This window comes from Bufo bufo, chromosome 1 (genome assembly GCF_905171765.1).
Source record: "Bufo bufo chromosome 1, aBufBuf1.1, whole genome shotgun sequence".
Classification (NCBI taxonomy): Eukaryota; Metazoa; Chordata; class Amphibia; order Anura; family Bufonidae; genus Bufo; species Bufo bufo.
In genome coordinates, this window is record NC_053389.1 from 764,859,494 (window position 1) to 764,877,440 (window position 17,947).

The 17,947-nt window shown below is 45.2% G+C and overlaps 1 protein-coding gene across 2 annotated transcripts in view; it reads right to left on the reverse strand.

Moving 5' to 3' along the window:
- Positions 1-287: 287 nt before the first annotated feature.
- The window catches only part of MCOLN1 (mucolipin TRP cation channel 1), a 38,562-nt gene continuing 20,902 nt past the window's right edge, over positions 288-17,947 (reverse strand). Inside the window, exons 3-14 of one of the 2 annotated variants that reach the window (XM_040414713.1) lie at positions 14,166-14,333; positions 11,310-11,460; positions 11,149-11,215; positions 9,934-10,030; positions 9,706-9,805; positions 8,372-8,478; positions 8,141-8,290; positions 6,843-6,944; positions 5,498-5,620; positions 5,206-5,412; positions 4,984-5,117; positions 288-974 (exon numbers count right to left, since the gene is read on the reverse strand). In XM_040414713.1, coding sequence (XP_040270647.1) covers positions 938-974; positions 4,984-5,117; positions 5,206-5,412; positions 5,498-5,620; positions 6,843-6,944; positions 8,141-8,290; positions 8,372-8,478; positions 9,706-9,805; positions 9,934-10,030; positions 11,149-11,215; positions 11,310-11,460; positions 14,166-14,333 — 1,443 coding nt within the window. In that variant the 3' untranslated portion in view covers positions 288-937. Of the gene's footprint in view, positions 975-4,983; positions 5,118-5,205; positions 5,413-5,497; positions 5,621-6,842; positions 6,945-8,140; positions 8,291-8,371; positions 8,482-9,705; positions 9,806-9,933; positions 10,031-11,148; positions 11,216-11,309; positions 11,461-14,165; positions 14,334-17,947 lie in introns of both variants that reach the window. The other variant, XM_040414712.1, reaches the window with a different exon arrangement.

A 17,947-nucleotide genomic window follows, 5' to 3' on the forward strand; every position in this document is an offset into this window, starting at 1 on the left:
AAAATACTAGGAGACCAGCATGAGCTGCACCAAACTCATCAGTGTTGCACACGGTACAATGTGTGGCTCATATAAACCCAGCATGGTCTGAAGACACCTACAGACCGCATCTAACCTGGGGTTATATAAAGTGTTAAAGATGCAGTCCATAAAAATAAAAATAAAAAACACAAACACACACACACACACACACACACCTCAAAATGTACTTGGCCACCAGAGAACGTCAAGACTGGTCCATCGTCTAGAAGCAGAACCTTTACTGGAGACCAAAGTTTTTCATATTCAATATACTTTTTATTAAAAATTCAAGACACATGACATTAGACAGCTCAATAAATGGTAGGATTATCTCATGATTCTCCAGATCTGGTGGACGCAAGAGCGCTCAAGCTTTTTCCGTAGCTGTTCCACCACCGCCGGTCTTAGACTTTTACCAATCTGCCATTTAAAAGATGTAAAGGAGATTGTCTGCTGTATTCCCATACAGTACAAGTAAAAAAAAAAAAATATTAAATTAAAAACAGTGTCACCTCAACAACTAATTAGCTGCAGATAATTGTCAAGTGTCCAGTTGTGCGTTTGGTCGCTCGATACTTGCGTTTTCTTCGACTTTGCATCCTGAGTCCTTTCTCCTGTTCCAATACCCCCATTAGTATATTATACACATCTCTTTAGCTTAACCCTCGAATATACTGAATTATAATATAAACTAATAACTTTTATAATGTAGAACTCCATAAAATGTCCAGTGCCTACAGATTTAGCTTAATTCTAATGGAGGCCTCCTGGATGCCATGTTTTCACTCTATGGTTTAAGGCTTTGGCGGAGTCATTTAAAAGATGAACAAAACTCTTTAAAATCAAAGTCCATAAAACGGAATTAAAAGGCCAATATGGAGGAATCCTTCATCCTTCTTATAAGAGCAATGTACCTTCAATTTATATTCACTTGCACATCTTCATCTTGAGCTCTAGAAGAAAGGTTAGAAGCATGTAAAAGTGCGCCATAAAAAGATCATGTAACATACATTCCAATCACAATGGAGGTTAATGTATGAATTTCCAGGTGAGCAGAACTGATGAGCTATCCACAAGCTAGGTCACCAATATCAGATCGGTGGAGTTCCAAAAAAAAGTCATGCTGCACCTTCCTCGCAGCATACCAAGCACAGTGCTGTACATTGTACAATGACTATGCTTTGTATTGCAGCCCAGGCCATTCCACTTTAATCGGGCTCAGAGGCACATAGTCACATTACCCAAGTCACATATTTGGCCCAGAAGGCAACTACAGAGAAGGTACAACAGGGATCATAATATCACAAGAACCTGCACCCAAAGACATTCAAAGCTGCATCGTGACTCAAACTAAGGCCTCATGCACATGGCCTTTGTTTGGGCGGCTCGGATGCGGACCCATTCACATCAATGGGGCTGCAAAAGATGCGGACAGCACTCCGTGTGCTGTCCGCATCCGTTGCTCCGTTCCGCGGCCCCGCTAAAAATATATAACATGTCCTATTATTGTCCGCGCTTTGCGGACAAGAATAGGCATTTATATTGCCGGTGCCCGTTCTGCAAATTGCGGAAGGCAACACAGGCGGCTTCCGTTTTTTTGCGTATCCGCGGTAATGTGCATGAGGCCTTAGTTCAGGTTCACCTATATGTACGGCATACATATTAGGGCTCCACCAGCCGTCAGCCGTCAGTCGTCAGGGGTCAGGTGTTAGACATTGGTTGTCTGGGGAGGGGGACGGCACAAAGCATAATGTCATGTGTACTACTGCCGAACCTTTTGTTCATGCAACCAAGCCTGGAGGGGAGGAGCGTATCATTAAGTCCCCAGGATTTCAGATGGATCTTTATGCCTGGGCAAAGCACTTAGATGCACGGATCCACTACACAGCGATCACAGCGGCAGCAGCAGCCTTAGTGTCTCTCCTTGTATTACAGGTATTTACTTTACTCATGGCTCAGGTACATTATGTGTAAGGTGGGACTCAGGGTGGGGGTCTCGGTCTCTTAAAGGGCCAGGGACATGGACGCCATTTCATAAAAGTTTATGGGACGGAACTTTATGACAGGTCTCTGGACCTTTAAGCCCTTAAGGACTTAGGACGTACCGGTACGCCATGTTTGCCGAGTCTTTAAGGACCCAGGTCGTACCGGTACGTCCCAACTTTAAAAATACATTGCGGCGCGGCAGGGGATAATCGGAACAGGATGTCCACTGAAATCATTCAGCGGGCATCCTGTCAACGCCGGGGAAGGGGGGGGGGGGGGGGGGGTCAGGCTATGAGCTGAGCGCTGCGATTGGCCAGCGCTACAGCATAGAAGGAGACCGCGGCAGGCTCAACTGGGTGGAGCCTAACTACGAACATACCGGAGGCTATAACCGGAGAACGGAGACGGAGCGGCGCCCGGGGATAACAGTAAGTGCAGGGGGATCCCTGGGCGCTGCTCTACACGTCTGTATGGTCAGTTTACATACTTTCTTCGGGTAAAAGGTCCTCTTTAAGGTGAAATAGGGCTGAGTCCTTAAGGGGTTAGGAGACTGAGACCCCCACAAAATGTACCCGAGCCATGAGTAAAGTAAAATACCTGTAATACAAGGAGATATGATTAACGATACGCTCCTCCACTCCAGGCTTGGTTGCATAAAGAAAAGGTCCGGCAGTACCGGACCCCGTCCGCCCCCTCCCCAGACAACCAATGTCCGACACCCGATGTCTAACATCTGACCCCTGACCCCGGTATATTTTGACTGACGTCTGAGGGACGAGGGAGTTTTGAGTTAGGGGAGGGGAGGGAGTTATGGCTGACGTCTGAGCTGACGGAGGAGGGAGTTGAGGATGTCCTAATATGTATGCCATATATATGCACTGATGTCTGTAGCCTTTAGACCTTGAATGTGTCTGTCTAGCAAGGTATTTAATGCTTCCTTCCCCTTTAATTCCTTGTAAATGTATTTGGTTAGTAGTACCTGGCCTTTAGTAAAGGCCAGGAGGGGCCAAGAAACATCTAGCTATGTAACAAATAGCTCTGTTCCACTAAGGACATCAGGGTCAGATATGTCGTGATACCACTACCTCATTTTGTATCATATGGGAATCAACCAGGTGCCATGTTGGGAACTGGCTCATTTCTTTTTACTCTGTAGGTTATCTTCTGTATACTTCTCCACATAGTCTAGTAAACTTTTTAAGCCTATTATTCCTGAATCTCAGAATTCACGGTAATACAAGGTCTCTTCTCATCTGTATGGCTTACTACAAGATCTAAAATATATGGAACCTACAAAAGCATAAATCTAGACACATGTATTCTAGACATGTACGTCGACTGCATTAGTGAAGGTCCATGAGCTGGGACCCTAAGTGCTCCTCAAAATATCATGCCTCGTCACCTTTCAGTTTGGAGACACCCAAACAATCTTAATTTAACACAATCACCATTGGTTTGGAGGTCCAAAAATCTGTAGCATAAGGTATATGGCTTCTGAGTTTGAGCAGTTGCTTAGGAACCTGGCTGACTGAATTAATGCAAAATGGATGACTGACAAACTCTTAGGCCCCTAATCCGGATGAGCGTGTCCGGATTAGGTCTGGATGTGTCGAGTCTGCGATCAGGGAAAATCGTGTGAGTAGATACGCAATTGCAGTCGGTTTTGACTGCGATTGCGTTCCGATGTTCAGTTTTTATTCCGCGGGTGCAATGCGTTTTTCATGCGAGTGATAAAAAAAACTGACTGGTACCCAGATCCAAACTTCTTCATTGAAGTTCGGGTTTAGGATCGGTGTTCTGTATATTTTATTATTTTCCATTATAACCTATCTTCATTCAGCAGGACCTGCACTGATGTCACCGCACTCCCACGTGGTGAACGCGATGACATCACCGAAGTTCCTTTTCCAGCCAGGTCCTGCAAGAAGACGAGCTTGGCTGCGCGATCAAGTGGATGAGGAGAGTTCCTTTTTTTTTTTTTTTAACCCCACAATGGACCATTTACTTAGCATTCTGAATTAAAGAATGCTATTATCCATTATAACCATGTTATAATGGAAAATAATAAAGTAAATGGGGTCCTGGGTAACTCATCCCTCGTCTCTTTAGCAACCATGCGTGAAAAATCGCATTGCTTGCGATTTTCACGCATCCCTATTCATGTCTATGGGGCCTGCGTTGCGCTAAAAACGCAGAATATAGAACATGCTGCGATTTTCACGCAACGCGCAAGTGATGCGTGAAAATCACTGCTCATCTGAACAGCCCCATTGAAGTGAATGGGTCCGGATTCAGTGCGGGTGCAATACGTGAATTCTCACCTGTGTAAAAGGGGCCTTGGTGTCAGTTGCAACATACGGTTGGAGTGTAATTTGAGAAGTAGTCATGTATTTGCATGGCTCTCACAATTCACTTCAATAGAAGTCAAGGAAAACAGCCGAGGCGCGACTCCCATTAAGGGCTCATGCACACGACCGCATGCATTTTGCGGTCTGCAAAAAATACGGATGACGTCCGTGTGCATTCCGTATTTTGCGGAACGGAACAGCTGGTACTATCCTTGTCCATAGTGCAGACAATAACAGGACAATTATTTTTAAAATGAATTTATTGAAATGAATGCGCTTTTTGCGGACCGTATGCGGAACCAATGACACGAAAAGAAAATACGTTCATGAGCTCAAAAAGGTGAATTGAAAAAGCCACACAGGATGGGGGTCAAGTGACTCCTATTCTGTAGATAGGTGCAGGAAGCAATTTAAAAAAAATAAAGAAAAATAAAAACACGTGTGACCAATTTTCCCTATAATATTAATAAATATCTGCTTAAATTTTAAATGAGTTCCCAGTGTCTAAAAATGGTAGAATAGAAATATTTATGTTCCTCTTTGGAGTGCAGCATTTCACAAGGTGAAACTCTGGGCAGCATGAAGACCCAAAGCACCCCTTTTTAAAGGGTTAATGGATAATACTCACCGTTCGGCACAGCAGCAGAGCATAGAACAGTTGGCGGAGCTCGTAGTGCGGAATTTCCCCGAGTTGGGGCTGTCCTTGCACTCGGCTATGTATTGATTGAGCGCGGATACATTTTCTTCTCCTGCATTCTGAAACTGAGGCGCACAGAAGAAATCAGTGTCAAGGCACATAGGGCAAGACTGGTAACTAGCCATTGGTCATGGATTACCCCCAAACTGTTACCTTGATGGTCTCGTAAGCTCCTGTGATCAAGGCAATAAAAAGACTGAGGACCATGTAGATAAAAAGACTGATGAAGGTATATAGGTAGAGTTGGCTGAACATCCACACCAGGTAACTGCTGTTCTGCATCTCCGAGAAGGTGACAAACATGTCGTCACCATTTATAAGGGAGAAGAGGCATTCAGACACCATCGAGAGGGAGCGAAACTAGAAGGAAGGTCACAATGTTACTACTGACCTGAGGGTATTCTGTGAAGACAATGTAATTTCAATGAAGGGTGAATTCCCTCACCTTGACATGATAAGGTCCCAGCACAATCCAGCCACAGAAGCAGTATCCCAGATAAATCACTGCCGCACAGCAACAGAAACGGATGACGTTGGGAAGAGCCACTCGGAGTGTGACTATGAGAACCTGCAAGACCAGAAATCATCAGGACTTGACAGAAGAGGTAAGAGTATGGCATGTTGGCATTTCTAAGCCAGATCTCTCATTGCAATCAATGGCGATACAATATAGTATTCCTTAGGGCAGTGATGCCCAACCGATGACCCGCGGGCCAAATCCGGCCCACGAAGCTGTGTCATGCGGCCGATGCAGTGACCCACATTCATCAGCGCAGTGAGCGCTGTGAACGGTGAAATGACTAATAGCAAAGCTCCTTACAGCCACATGTGACTGCTCCCCGGTGACCATGCTCCCCCCTCCTCATATGTTGCCGCATTCTATGGCAGCGATGGATTTGTACGGTTAACGTGTGGAGTGGTTTAGTAGCTCATTATAGTCATCTCTGCAGCTACACCATGCCCAGGAGAATCTTATCTAAGACCATTCTTTCCATTCTACCACAAAATATATAATTATGAAGAATCCTCATGAACATGGCACAGCCTGCATAGAGGCACACGGCATCCCCAAGCTCCCGTACGCCGGAATTATTCAGACGCTTCTGTAATAAAGCATGTGATGAAATCTCACCTTGATATTCATGATCCCCAGTGAAAAATCTCCAATTGCTGTTGGAGATTAAAGCTTTACCCACTAGTGACCCTGCTCCCCCCTCCCACCCCACTAGTGACCCTGCTCCCCCCTCCCTCCTGTCACCCCACTAGTGACCCTGCTCCCCCCTCCCTCCTGTCACCCCACTAGTGACCCTATCTTTTTACCGGACACAAGAGGGCTGCATACAAGGCTTTTTTGTCTGGTCTTTTGACTGAATCTGCAACAGAGGCTCCAAACACAGCCGCCAATGCAGATTTGAACAAGTGTAGGCCTACGCATTATGTATTTTAGTAATGCTCACACGTGCCCCCTCAGTGTTTGCATTTCTTTCTGGCAAAGCTACCTGGTTCTGGCCTGCAAAATTTATACCATGTCTAGTGCGGCCCTCAGACGAAAAATGGTTGGGCACCACTGCCTCAGGGTATTACCACAGACAAGCAGATCTCTGACCGATGGTCAGCAAGATACCTCCCAACAATAGAGACTTTCTTGTGAAGCATCATGAGACCAGTGATCTCTGCACTCACCACAACCCCTAATTAGGTCATGTATAAGTAATGAAAGTCAGATGAGTTGAGGACCACTGCCAGAACAGATTAAACTCGCACAACGTTCAGTACCCATAAATACTCACATTATATTTCTGAAAGAAGCTCAGGTACCGGATAACTCCAACCCAAACCAGTAAGGTCGAGGTTCCCAGTAGAATGCTGCAGACATCGTAACTGGCAAACGTCTAGAACAAGGGATGACAGAACACAGAATTGATGTGAGGGTAAATGTGACCAGATTTAAGATTCACTGGCAGACTAGGAAGTCTACACAGGTCAGCTCAACACTAAGGCTGGACATGTACTTAGAGGGTAGCCACATATAGGTGGCATTAGAAAGACCATTTTCATTCTCGATACCTTTCACAGGACCCCAGAGCTCCTTCTGAAGGGCCACTAAACCTCAAGTGAGCATTCAAAGATTTGCTGCTAATATCGGTCACAAAAAATCAAAAAATGCCGAACACCAGCCCACACTTCCTACTGCCCCATCCACCTGATGTCCAGACAGATGCACTATTTGGCGCACTAATAGGTAATATAAGTGACGGCAAGCCAGCATTGTGGGAAGAATTTGCAAGTGGAAATACTACAATTGGATAACTTCTTAAATTGATATTCATGGATTTGACTAGTGACGGCCTATTCTCAGGATAAGCCATCAATGTCTGCCACCCTGCCGATCCGCTATTTTTGAGTAGCTCTGCTGAAGGAAGCCCCCACTAGAGCAACGTTGCAGTAACACTACACAATGGATGGAGCCGTGGCGTTCTGGCACGACCCTGAAAAAGCTGATCGGTGGGGATGCAGTTCCTGAGTCATTAGTCAATAGGCCATCAACAGTAAACTACACCTTTAATGACCGAGAAGATTTAAAGGGAGTGTCACCAGGACATACCCTATTAAATCAGGCACTGTGTCTTGTATGGCTAGCTCAGCTGAACGTGTAATACCTTTCACTTAGCGACCCGTTGCTTCATTCTTAATCCATATGCACACGAGCAGTTAAGTGCACCGAGGGAGGACCCAAGACACTTTGTGCAGTTGTTCCTCCGCCTTCCTGTGTCGGCACCTCCATCTCCTTGATTGACAAGGCCAAGTTTTTGCATAAGCATCTCGCCTGGTCCTGTGAACCAAGGAGAGGGAAGGGCTGGCAGAAAAAGCAGGAGAAGCAAGGGTGCAATGAGTGGCTTGGGTCCACCCTCTGTGCACTTAACTGATCATTTGCATGTGGATTAGGAGTACTTCTCTCCAGAATAAATCAACAGATCCCCAAGGTGAAATGTATCATCACATTCAGTTGAGCTAGAACTACAAGACGTTGTGCCTGGGTTTTAGGTGAATGTCCTGGAGAGCAGCGATAGGGTGACAGGATTAGTACCTTGGATTCAATCCCAATCTTCATGACTGTCCCTGACAGAGTGAGGAGGTCACTAATGATGAGCAGCAGGTACCAACCATTTACGAACTCCAGCCGGTCAGACAAGGATACAGCCAAAGAGTGGCGAGTCTGTACAAACGTAGCAAACTCCTATAGACAGAGAAGGAAACACCATATTAGCGTATTGCAACCATCTACCGCCCGAGCAGCACCACCCAACACAGAACCTACACTCTGCAGCCTCAGGCCTCGTATGATGGATCTCCCACATAGAATGAAGGAGAGGACGCAGGAGATCATCACAAAGATGTCAAATGCCACCCGAGAGTAGTTGTCACCTGCTGGGAGAGATGGCACATGAAAATACCAGCACTAGGTAGAGCTGAACAGTATGGAATGACAACTAGGAAATCAAAGCAAGCTTGTGCGAGCAGGAGATAATTGTGCATTTCAAGATTTCTGTCTGCGCTCCAGACTACACAGCTTAAGGCTGGGTTCACACGGGCGTTGCGGGAAAATGTGCGGGTGCGTTGCGGGAACACCCGCGATTTTTCTGCACGAGTGCAAAACATTGTAATGCGTTTTGCACTCGCGTGAGAAAAATCGCGCATGTTTGGTACCCGAAATTCTTCACAGAAGTTCGGGCTTGGGATCGGTGTTCTGTAGATTGTATTTCCCCTTATAACATAGTTATAAGGGAAAATAATAGCATTCTGAATACAGAATGCATAGTAAACTAGCGCTGGAGGGGTTAAAAAAAATTATAATAATTTAACTCACCTTAGTCCACTTGATCGCATAGCCCGGCATCTCCTTCTGTCTCCTTTGCTGAACAGGACCCGTGGTGAGCATTAATTACAGGTAAAGGACCTTTGGTGACGTCACTCCGGTCATCACATGATCCATCACCATGGTAAAAGATCATGTGATGACCGGAGTGATGTCACCAAAGGTCCTTTACCTGTAATTAATGCTCACCACAGGTCCTGTTCAGCAAAGGAGATGCTGGGCCGTGATCAAGTGGACTAAGGTGAGTTAAATAATAAATAAAAAAATGTAAAATTTAAAAAAAAATTAACCCCTCCAGCGCTGTTTTACTATGCATTCTGTATTCAGAATGCTATTATTTTCCCTTATAACCATGTTATAAGGGAAAATAATAATGATCGGGTCTCCATCCCGATAGTCTCCCAGCAACCGTGCGTGAAAAATCGCACTGCATCCGCACTTGCTTGCGATTTTCACGCAGCCCCATTCACTTCTATGGGGCCTGCGTTGAGTGAAAAACGCAGAATATAGAGCATGCTGCGATTTTCACGCAACGCACAAATGATGCTTGAAAATTAACGCTCATGTTAACAGCCCCATAGAAATGAATGGGTCGGTATTCAGTGCGGGTGCAATGCGTTCACCTCACGCATCGCATCCGCGCGGAATACTCGCCCGTGTGAAAGGGGCCTAAGGGAAATAAGGCTCACATTTACGTGTGAACACAAACTAAGAATAGGCAGCTGGGTTATCCTTTGAGATCCATGTTTGCAGAGCGGTTAACACAAGCTGCTCACCTCTTCCAAATACACTCGGATCCTTGCACTCTTTAATGGTTGCATCGTTGTCCAGTTGTATTTTCACTCTCCCACTGTGCGCTTGGTTGTCAAATATGATCTGTATCAGAGACAAAGGACAAAAAAAAGGCAATTATAACTAAACATATAGGAGATCGCATCTGAGCTGCCTCAAGAACACAGCTATTTAACCCCCCTACATATGTGACTACAAGACCTGATACTCACACCGATGGTGAAGGTGTAACAGTCTGGCATCTCATTATTAATGATGGTCTGGATGTTAATTGCTTTTAACTGAAATTGTATTGTGATGTTGATCAATCTAAGAGGAAGGGGAAGGGGGGGGGGGGGGGGGGGAGGGAGAAGAAAAAACAATAGAGATTAAATATAGGATGTGTAGCGTCATTCCTCTGTTGATTCACCAGGAAATATATGAATAAACTTTCAACTCGTAGCAAGCTCTGCCTCTGATGCCGCCAGCTATCCCAAAAGTCAACGTTCGACCTTTTTAACAGGCCTTGAGACATGACTTGGATATTCAGTAAGCCAGCATCTCATCTGCAGACAGCTGTTTCGGGGTTGTTGGCACTCATCAGTGCAGAGCAGAGGGTACTGGCTTAAGTGGGTGAGAGGCCTCTCCCTAAGGAGATAGTATCCCCTGCATCCTAGCCCTCTCACTCAGATAAGCCCATACTCTGAACTGAAACAGCTGTCTGCAGATGAGGTGCTGGCTTATCCAAGTCATGTCTCAAGGCCTATTTAAAAGGGTTTAACATTGACTGCTGCCTTACATCTGGTGAAATTAGAGGTAGAACTTGACAAGAGCTCATTTGCATGCCCTCTTCCCAAAATTCCAGAGGAGCATTGCCTGGCCTATAAGACTCCTCACACCGATCAGGCGCCCCATAAGGAGATATCGCATCCCCTGAATCCTTACCACTAGGCATTACCATTCCCATTGTCAACAGGGTATGTTACCACATAGTCTGACATTGTCAGCACTGATTGGACAGTGCCAGTGTTGATGCAGATAAGCCTCATTAACAATGGAATGGTAACACCCAGTTTAGTCCCACATTACCTACTACAAGCACGGTAGAAGGGGGGAGGCTCCTGCTGCAGCTAGTTGCCACACAGTCAGACATATGACATTGAGGAGGAGCAGAGGGGACATGGCTGATTTCCTGGGACAAAGAAACATGACCATAGCATCTGAAAGGCAAAAAACCTGGAAGCATGAGCTCCCCAGGCAGGAACGCCTCCCCCTGACTGAGATCAGGAAAGGCGTTCCATTGAAGTAATAAGCCACAGCCTGTACTAGGCTTCTAGGCCTACGACTGGTATATCGGTACATCGATGGATGTCGGCTTAGCTCCTCCTCACACATGTGAAAACAGAACATTTGGGAACTTTTTCCCCCTTGTGTAATATTCTGCTTACTTGTGAAATTTAATGGTGATATTCCTGTACTGGTGAGTAGTCTCGAAGGGATCGGCGTAAACACAATCTAGAAGAGATGGCATAGAAAGAATGATTAAATAACTCCATGATGATATGCGCCGTGGAATCCAAAATGGAGCCAAACAGACCATATTTCCTACCTGTGACAACTTTGGGATCGATATTGAATGTATCGTTGGCAGGATCGATGTGGCCCTTGCGGTAATAACGCTGGCATACTGAGAGCGCTGACTGGTTGGCTGAATGTACGTACGCATAGCGAGCTGTGGTTTGGTTCGGTAAAGCGATGTACTGAAAAACAAAAAGGCAATGGGAGTTAATGGGTGTGGTTTGGTTACATCACCGCTAAACCGCCACCACCGCTTGTTGCATTACTGCTTCCCCTTTCTGAAGGTGTCCTGATATGTATTAGCTGGAGCAGGACTGATTATAAAATGCATTTTGTATGTAAATTACCTTTCAGGAGTCAGGGAGGAGGAGCCACGCAGGACAAGAGTCACAGTGCCAAATACTGACCAATCTGACATCTATAGCCGGTCACAAATCCAGAATTCTGTGCCTTGTTTCCTTGTTCTGGCACATGCGCAGTGAAGCTAGATGTACTTACCTTAGCTTAAAGGGGTTGTCTCACATCAGCAAATGGCATTTATCATGTAGAGAACGTTAATACAAGGCACTTACTAATGTACTATCCATATTGCCTCCTTTGCTGGCTGGATTCGTTATTCCATCACATTATACACTGCTTGTATCCATGGTTTCCTATAGTGTGCAAGCACGACCACCACTGCTGGATTACAGGGTGGTCGTAACCATGGAAACAAGCAGTATATAATGTGATGGCTAAATGAATCCAGCCAGCAAAGGAGGCAATATGGACAATCACAATACATTAGTAAGTGCCTTGTATTAACTTTCTCTACATCATAATTGTCATTTGCTGAAGTGAGAGACAATCCCTCCAATTTGCACAATGCCAGCCTGTGCATGCACCAGAACAAAATACAGCAAGTGCAGGATACAAGACGGGACCGAGATTAGGTACCCAGTGATTGGGAAAGTCAATCAAGTCCACCTCTGACTCCTGATAAGTAATTTATGTGTTTGTGGGTCATAAAATGCATGTTTTATATCAAACTGCACCTATTTTTTACACAAAGGACACATACAGAAAGCAAAAAAAGTAAAAGGGACATGGATCAGTGATTTGGCAAAGTAAAACCAGCTGACCGCTTCCTTCAAGGAAACCTGTAAGTTTAGTATGCGGTCCTACGTACAGGGTGGTAGTAGCCATGGCACGAAGAAAATGTGGTGCCGTTTTGTTATTAGCAGTGTTTAAAGGGGTTATCCCATGATTAATGTAAAAAATGAAAATCAGACATCATACAGTACATGAGACCCTCTTTCTAACAAAGCTAGAACCAGCCCTGTACCTCCCATGGATCCAGAGATCTCCCCATTCATTGCTCTGCTAGATTTATATCAAGGGGAGTGTCTTTACTGCTGCAGCTCAGGGGGGCGTGTCTCATCTCTCCCTATCACAGCTCAGGGGGCGTGTCTCATCTCTACCTATCACAGCTCAGGGGGCAGTTGAAGGATGAAACTGAGCATGTGCGGCCATCTCAGTGAGCACGACAAAAATAAAAAAGGAACAAACAGCAGGTGGCGCTATACAGATACATTCTATTGAACAACACAGTGACTATGCTAAATTTTTTAATTATATGCAATTACAAAAGTAATCAGATCCAGGTGCTGGTTTGAAAACTGTAGAATATTCTGTGTGGGACAACCCCTTTAAAGGGTCTGTCCACAGTGGAGAATGGAACTAGCAAGTAGGGAACAATACTTAACTGTTCCATGCCAACCGGTTCCAGCTCTGTAGGCCCCAGGTTGTGCTCACTGCACTTCCCTATGTAAACTTCCAGCAAGGATGAAGCCAATCAATGGGCTCAGTGGTGGCTGTGTCATGTGTAGCTTAGGGACATATTCCCTCCCCCCCCCCCCCCCCCCCCCTTCACCCTCTAAATAGCGAGCAATGAGCTTCAGCACCCACGTCTCCTATCACTCACAGAGCTCAATGATAGAATTCAGACACTTATGGCAGCTGCCACTAGAGGGCGCCAACTACGTACAGACTGAAGCCCTCTATGTGAGGAAGGACATGCAGGATTACCTCAACTACTAATATTCCCTATGGTAGAAATTAGCAATCTCCGGCACTCCATATGTCGTCAAACTGTGACTCCCAGCATGCACACTTGGTTGGCTATCCTTGGAACTTCCGTAGTTATGAATGGAGCGCGCCGAGAGTGGTAGTTTCACAACAGCCGGAGAATGCAGACCCTGTCCCATGGAAAGAGTGAGCGCCCTCTAGTGATGTAGGTTGGGCAAATATTTAAAGGGAATGTCAGGATAAATAGGGGATTACGTGCAGCGGCTACATTTTTTCTACAAAGGATTCTGCAAGAATGAGCACAGTATGTCCAGATACTGGGACCTCCAGTAAATAAAAGTGTGGATTAGCCTATAGTCAGGAGACATCATAGAGTTGTCCTACCCTTGTTCTTCAGAAGTATGGCTGTTAGGAACCTTAAACATTGCAAGAAGACCCTGGTGTGTTACCTATTGAATGAAGGAACAGGCTTTGACTACTGGAGGAGTGGGGGGGCGCCCTATTCTGCTTACTGTCAGGGAACTCACGTGACACGCAAGGCCAGGCTCACACAGCAAACAAATCACTAGTTCAGGCCCAGTTACTTGAAAGGGGATGAGCTCATATCCTGGACCTGGGGGGTCAGCACTTTCCGCACTCCAGGTGCTGTGAAACTACAACTCTCACCATGTAAACTTACTCGGATGTTCTCATAACTCCCACAGAAGAGAAGAGGATTCTGGGAGTTGTAGTTTCACGACAGCTGGAGTGGTGAAGACTGCCGATCCCTCTCAGTCAGTGCTGCCACTTATGTTGACAATAAGGACACCGCCCGCCTCACCTGCTCTACCGCATAGAAAAGGTGCTCGTAGACGTCCCTCTGAGTGTAGACAGCGAAGGTCTTATCCAAATCGTCTGTGTAATCCTTCAGGAAGAGATGCTTAAATGCCACCGTGTTCTCCTCCGTAAACTGCACAACCATCTGATTACTGAGACCAAACATGATGAGCTGCAAGAGACAGGACAGTTCTGAGGGATGTGGACCGGCAGCAGCCATGTCTATCATATTCATAGATACAAAAGGTGCATAATCACCTCTCCAGGCCCAGGTGGTCTATTTAAAATAAGCAGAGTAAAGGCATACAAAAAAAAAGGATATAAAACTATTGCCCAATACAAAATAAGTAAAAGAACATTTGATACATATATTGCCACAAACTGACACAGTTGGCATCAATTATTCTAATTGGTCACCTTGAAATTGGAGGATTACTTACCGGTAATAGTTTTTCCATGAGCCCATGACAGCGCCCTTGAGAGACCACCTCCATCCAGGACAGGAACTTTCATGGAGAGCTCTTAAGGAGGGGCTCTGCCTTTGTAGCACCAGTTAATATCGAGAACTTGTCCTAAACACACTTTCTCTTTTGGACTTTACACCCATTTTTTATATTTATTTACACAAGTATTTCATGCATATGAAACTGAAAACATAGGGTGGGAATAAATCCCGGATGCTGTCATGGGCTCATGGAAAAACCATTACCTGTAGGAAGGATAGACGATCATTAGAGTCTAAATCTAACTTGTAGTGACGAAAAAAAATAAATAAATTTGCTCTAAAGATGCACTGGCCATGAAGTAGAAATGGATCTGGTACTGATAATGAGACAGGCATCTTTTAATGTCTAGACAATGGAGCCTCCTTTCCTTCTCATTCTTAGGGGATTGACACAAAGATGGGAGAACAATATCTTGGGACCTATGAAAAAAAAAAAAAAGACCACTTTGGGCAAAAAAGATGGGTCCGATTTAATGAGCACTCTGTCCTCCAGGATGTTGGTATAGGGAGGAGAGGTTGAAAAGGCAGAAATCCTAACCCTAACCCACTCTCCTAGCTGAGGTGATGGCCACCAAAAAAGCTGTTTTAGGCTGGTTTCACACGGGCGTTGTGGGAAAAGGTGCGGGTGCGTTGCGGGAACATGCATGATTTTTCCACGCGAGTGCAAAACATTGTAATGAGTTTTGCACGCACGTGAGAAAAAGCGGCATGTTTGGTACCCAAACCCGAACTTCTTCACAGAAGTTTGGGTTAGATGCTGTGTAGATGTTATAAGGGAAAATAGCATTCTTAATACAGAATGCATAGTACAATAGGGCTGGAGGGGTTAAAAAAAATAAAAATATTTAACTCACCATAATCCACTTGATAACGCAGCCCGGCTTCTCTTCCGTCTTCTTTGAGGAATAGGACCTTTGACGTCACTGCACTAATCACATGATCTTTTACCATGGCGATGGATCATGTGACAGACCATGTGATGAGCGCAGTGACGTCACCACAGGTCCTTTTCCTGTGCACAGCAAAGATGAAGACAGAAGAGAAGCCGGGCTGCGCGATCAAGTGGATTAAGCGGAGTTAAATCATTTTTTATTTTATTTTTTAACCCCTCCAGCCCTATTGTACTATGCATTCTGTATTAAGAATGCTATTATTTTCCCTTATAACCATGTTATTAGGGAAAATAATGATCGGTTCTCCATCCCGATCGTCTCCTAGCAACCATGAGTGAAAAATCGCACCGCATCTGCACTTGCTTGCGATTTTCACGCAGCCCCATTCACTTCTATGGGGCCTGCGTTCCGGGGAAAACACACAATATAGAGCATGCTGCGATTTTCACACAACACACAAGTGATGCGTGAAAATCACCACTCATGTGCACATCCCCATAGAAATGAATGGGTCCGGATTCAGAACGGGTGCAATGCATTCACCTCACGCATTGTACCCGCGCGGAAATCTCACCCGTGTGAACTCAGCCTTAAAAGATAATGTTTTAATAGATAAATCGTGTAGCAGTTCAAAAGGAGGCTTCATCATCCTAGACAAAACTAGAGTCAGATGCGACGAGGGAACAGAAGACCCGATTACAGGCTTAATTCTACTGACTGCTTTAAAGAATCTCCTAATCCAAGGATGATTGGCAATGGGGAAAATCAAAAAAGGCACTCCGAGCAGAGACCTGTACTTTAAGGCTGAGTTCACACGGGCGAGTATTCCGCGCGGGTGCAGTGCGGGAGGTGAACGCATTGCACCCGCACTGAATCTGGACCCATTCATTTCTATGGGGCTGTATATATAAGCTGTAACTTTCACGCATCACTTGTGCGTTGCGTGAAAATCGCAGCATGCTCTATATTGTGCGTTTTCCACGCAACGCAGGCCCCATAGAAGTGAATGGGGCTGAATGAAAATCACAAGCAAGTGCGGATGCGGTGCGATTTTCACGCACGGTTGCTAGGAGACGATCGGGGTGGAGACCCGATCTTTATTATTTTCCCTTATAACATGTTATAAGGGAAAATAGCATTCTGAATACAGAATGCATAGTACAATAGGGCTGGAGGGGTTAAAATTTTTTTATAAATTGAACTCACCTTAATCCACTTGTTCGCGCAGCCGGCATCTCTTCTGTCTTCATCTGTGCTGTGAGCAATAGGACCTTTGACGTCACTACGCTCATCACATGATCCATCACCATGGTGATGGACCATGTGATGAACACAGTGACAAAGGTCCTATTGCTCACAGATGAAGACAGAAGAGAAGCCGGGCTGCGCGAACAAGTGGATTAAGGAAAGTTAATTTATTTATTTATTTTAACCCCTCCAGCCCTATTGTACTATGCATTCTGTATTCAGAATGCTATTATTTTCCCTTATAACCATGTAATAAGGGAAAATAATACAATCTACAGAACACCGATCCCAAGCCCAAACTTCTCTGAAGAAATTCGGGTACCAAACATGCACGATTTTTCTCACGCGAGTGCAAAACGCATTACAATGTTTTGCACTCGCGTGGAAAAATTGAGCATGTTCCTGCAACGCACCTGCACCTTTTCCCACAACGTCCGTGTGAACTCAGCTTAAGGATGTTAAGTATAAGGTTTTTATTAAGACCTTCTTGAAGGAAATCCAGAACCTTAGGCATAGGAGGATCAACTGGGGTCCTAGTGAACGTTAAAGTCTTCCAGACTCTAAGGTAAATGGTGGAGGTTACTTCCTTACGACAAGATAAAAGGGTGGAGATAGGCCAATATGTTCTAAGATTTCCCCTTCAAATACCAGGTTGCCAGATGAAGGTTCTTTACCTCCAGATGAAAGACAGGCCTCTGAAACAAGAGATCCTGCCTGTCTGGAAGAATCCATGGATTTGACAGACAGTTTCCTCAGCCAAGTTAACAAGGTTCTTCTCGCCCAGAAACATGCAAATTAGAATGAGCCTCGTATGTTCCTGCCTATGCTTCTGCAATACCCTCGGGAGAAGTCTTATAGGAGTAAAAAGGCATACAGAAGCTGATCCGGCCAAGGAAGAGAGAAAGTGTCTATCCCTAACAGAAAGTCTCTTGGATTTAGGAAAAATAAGACTGCATTTTTTGTTTTGCTTGGTTGCGAAAAGGTCTACCCGAGGTTGACCCCCATTCCTGTTCCTGGATGGAGAAGGTCTCTCAAGGGTGCTGTCATGGGCTTAGGGGGAAAAAACACTTTTACCCATAAATGGGGACAAACTCGCTGTTTTGAAGTTCGTGTTCTGTGGTAATATCCGATATGGGTTCC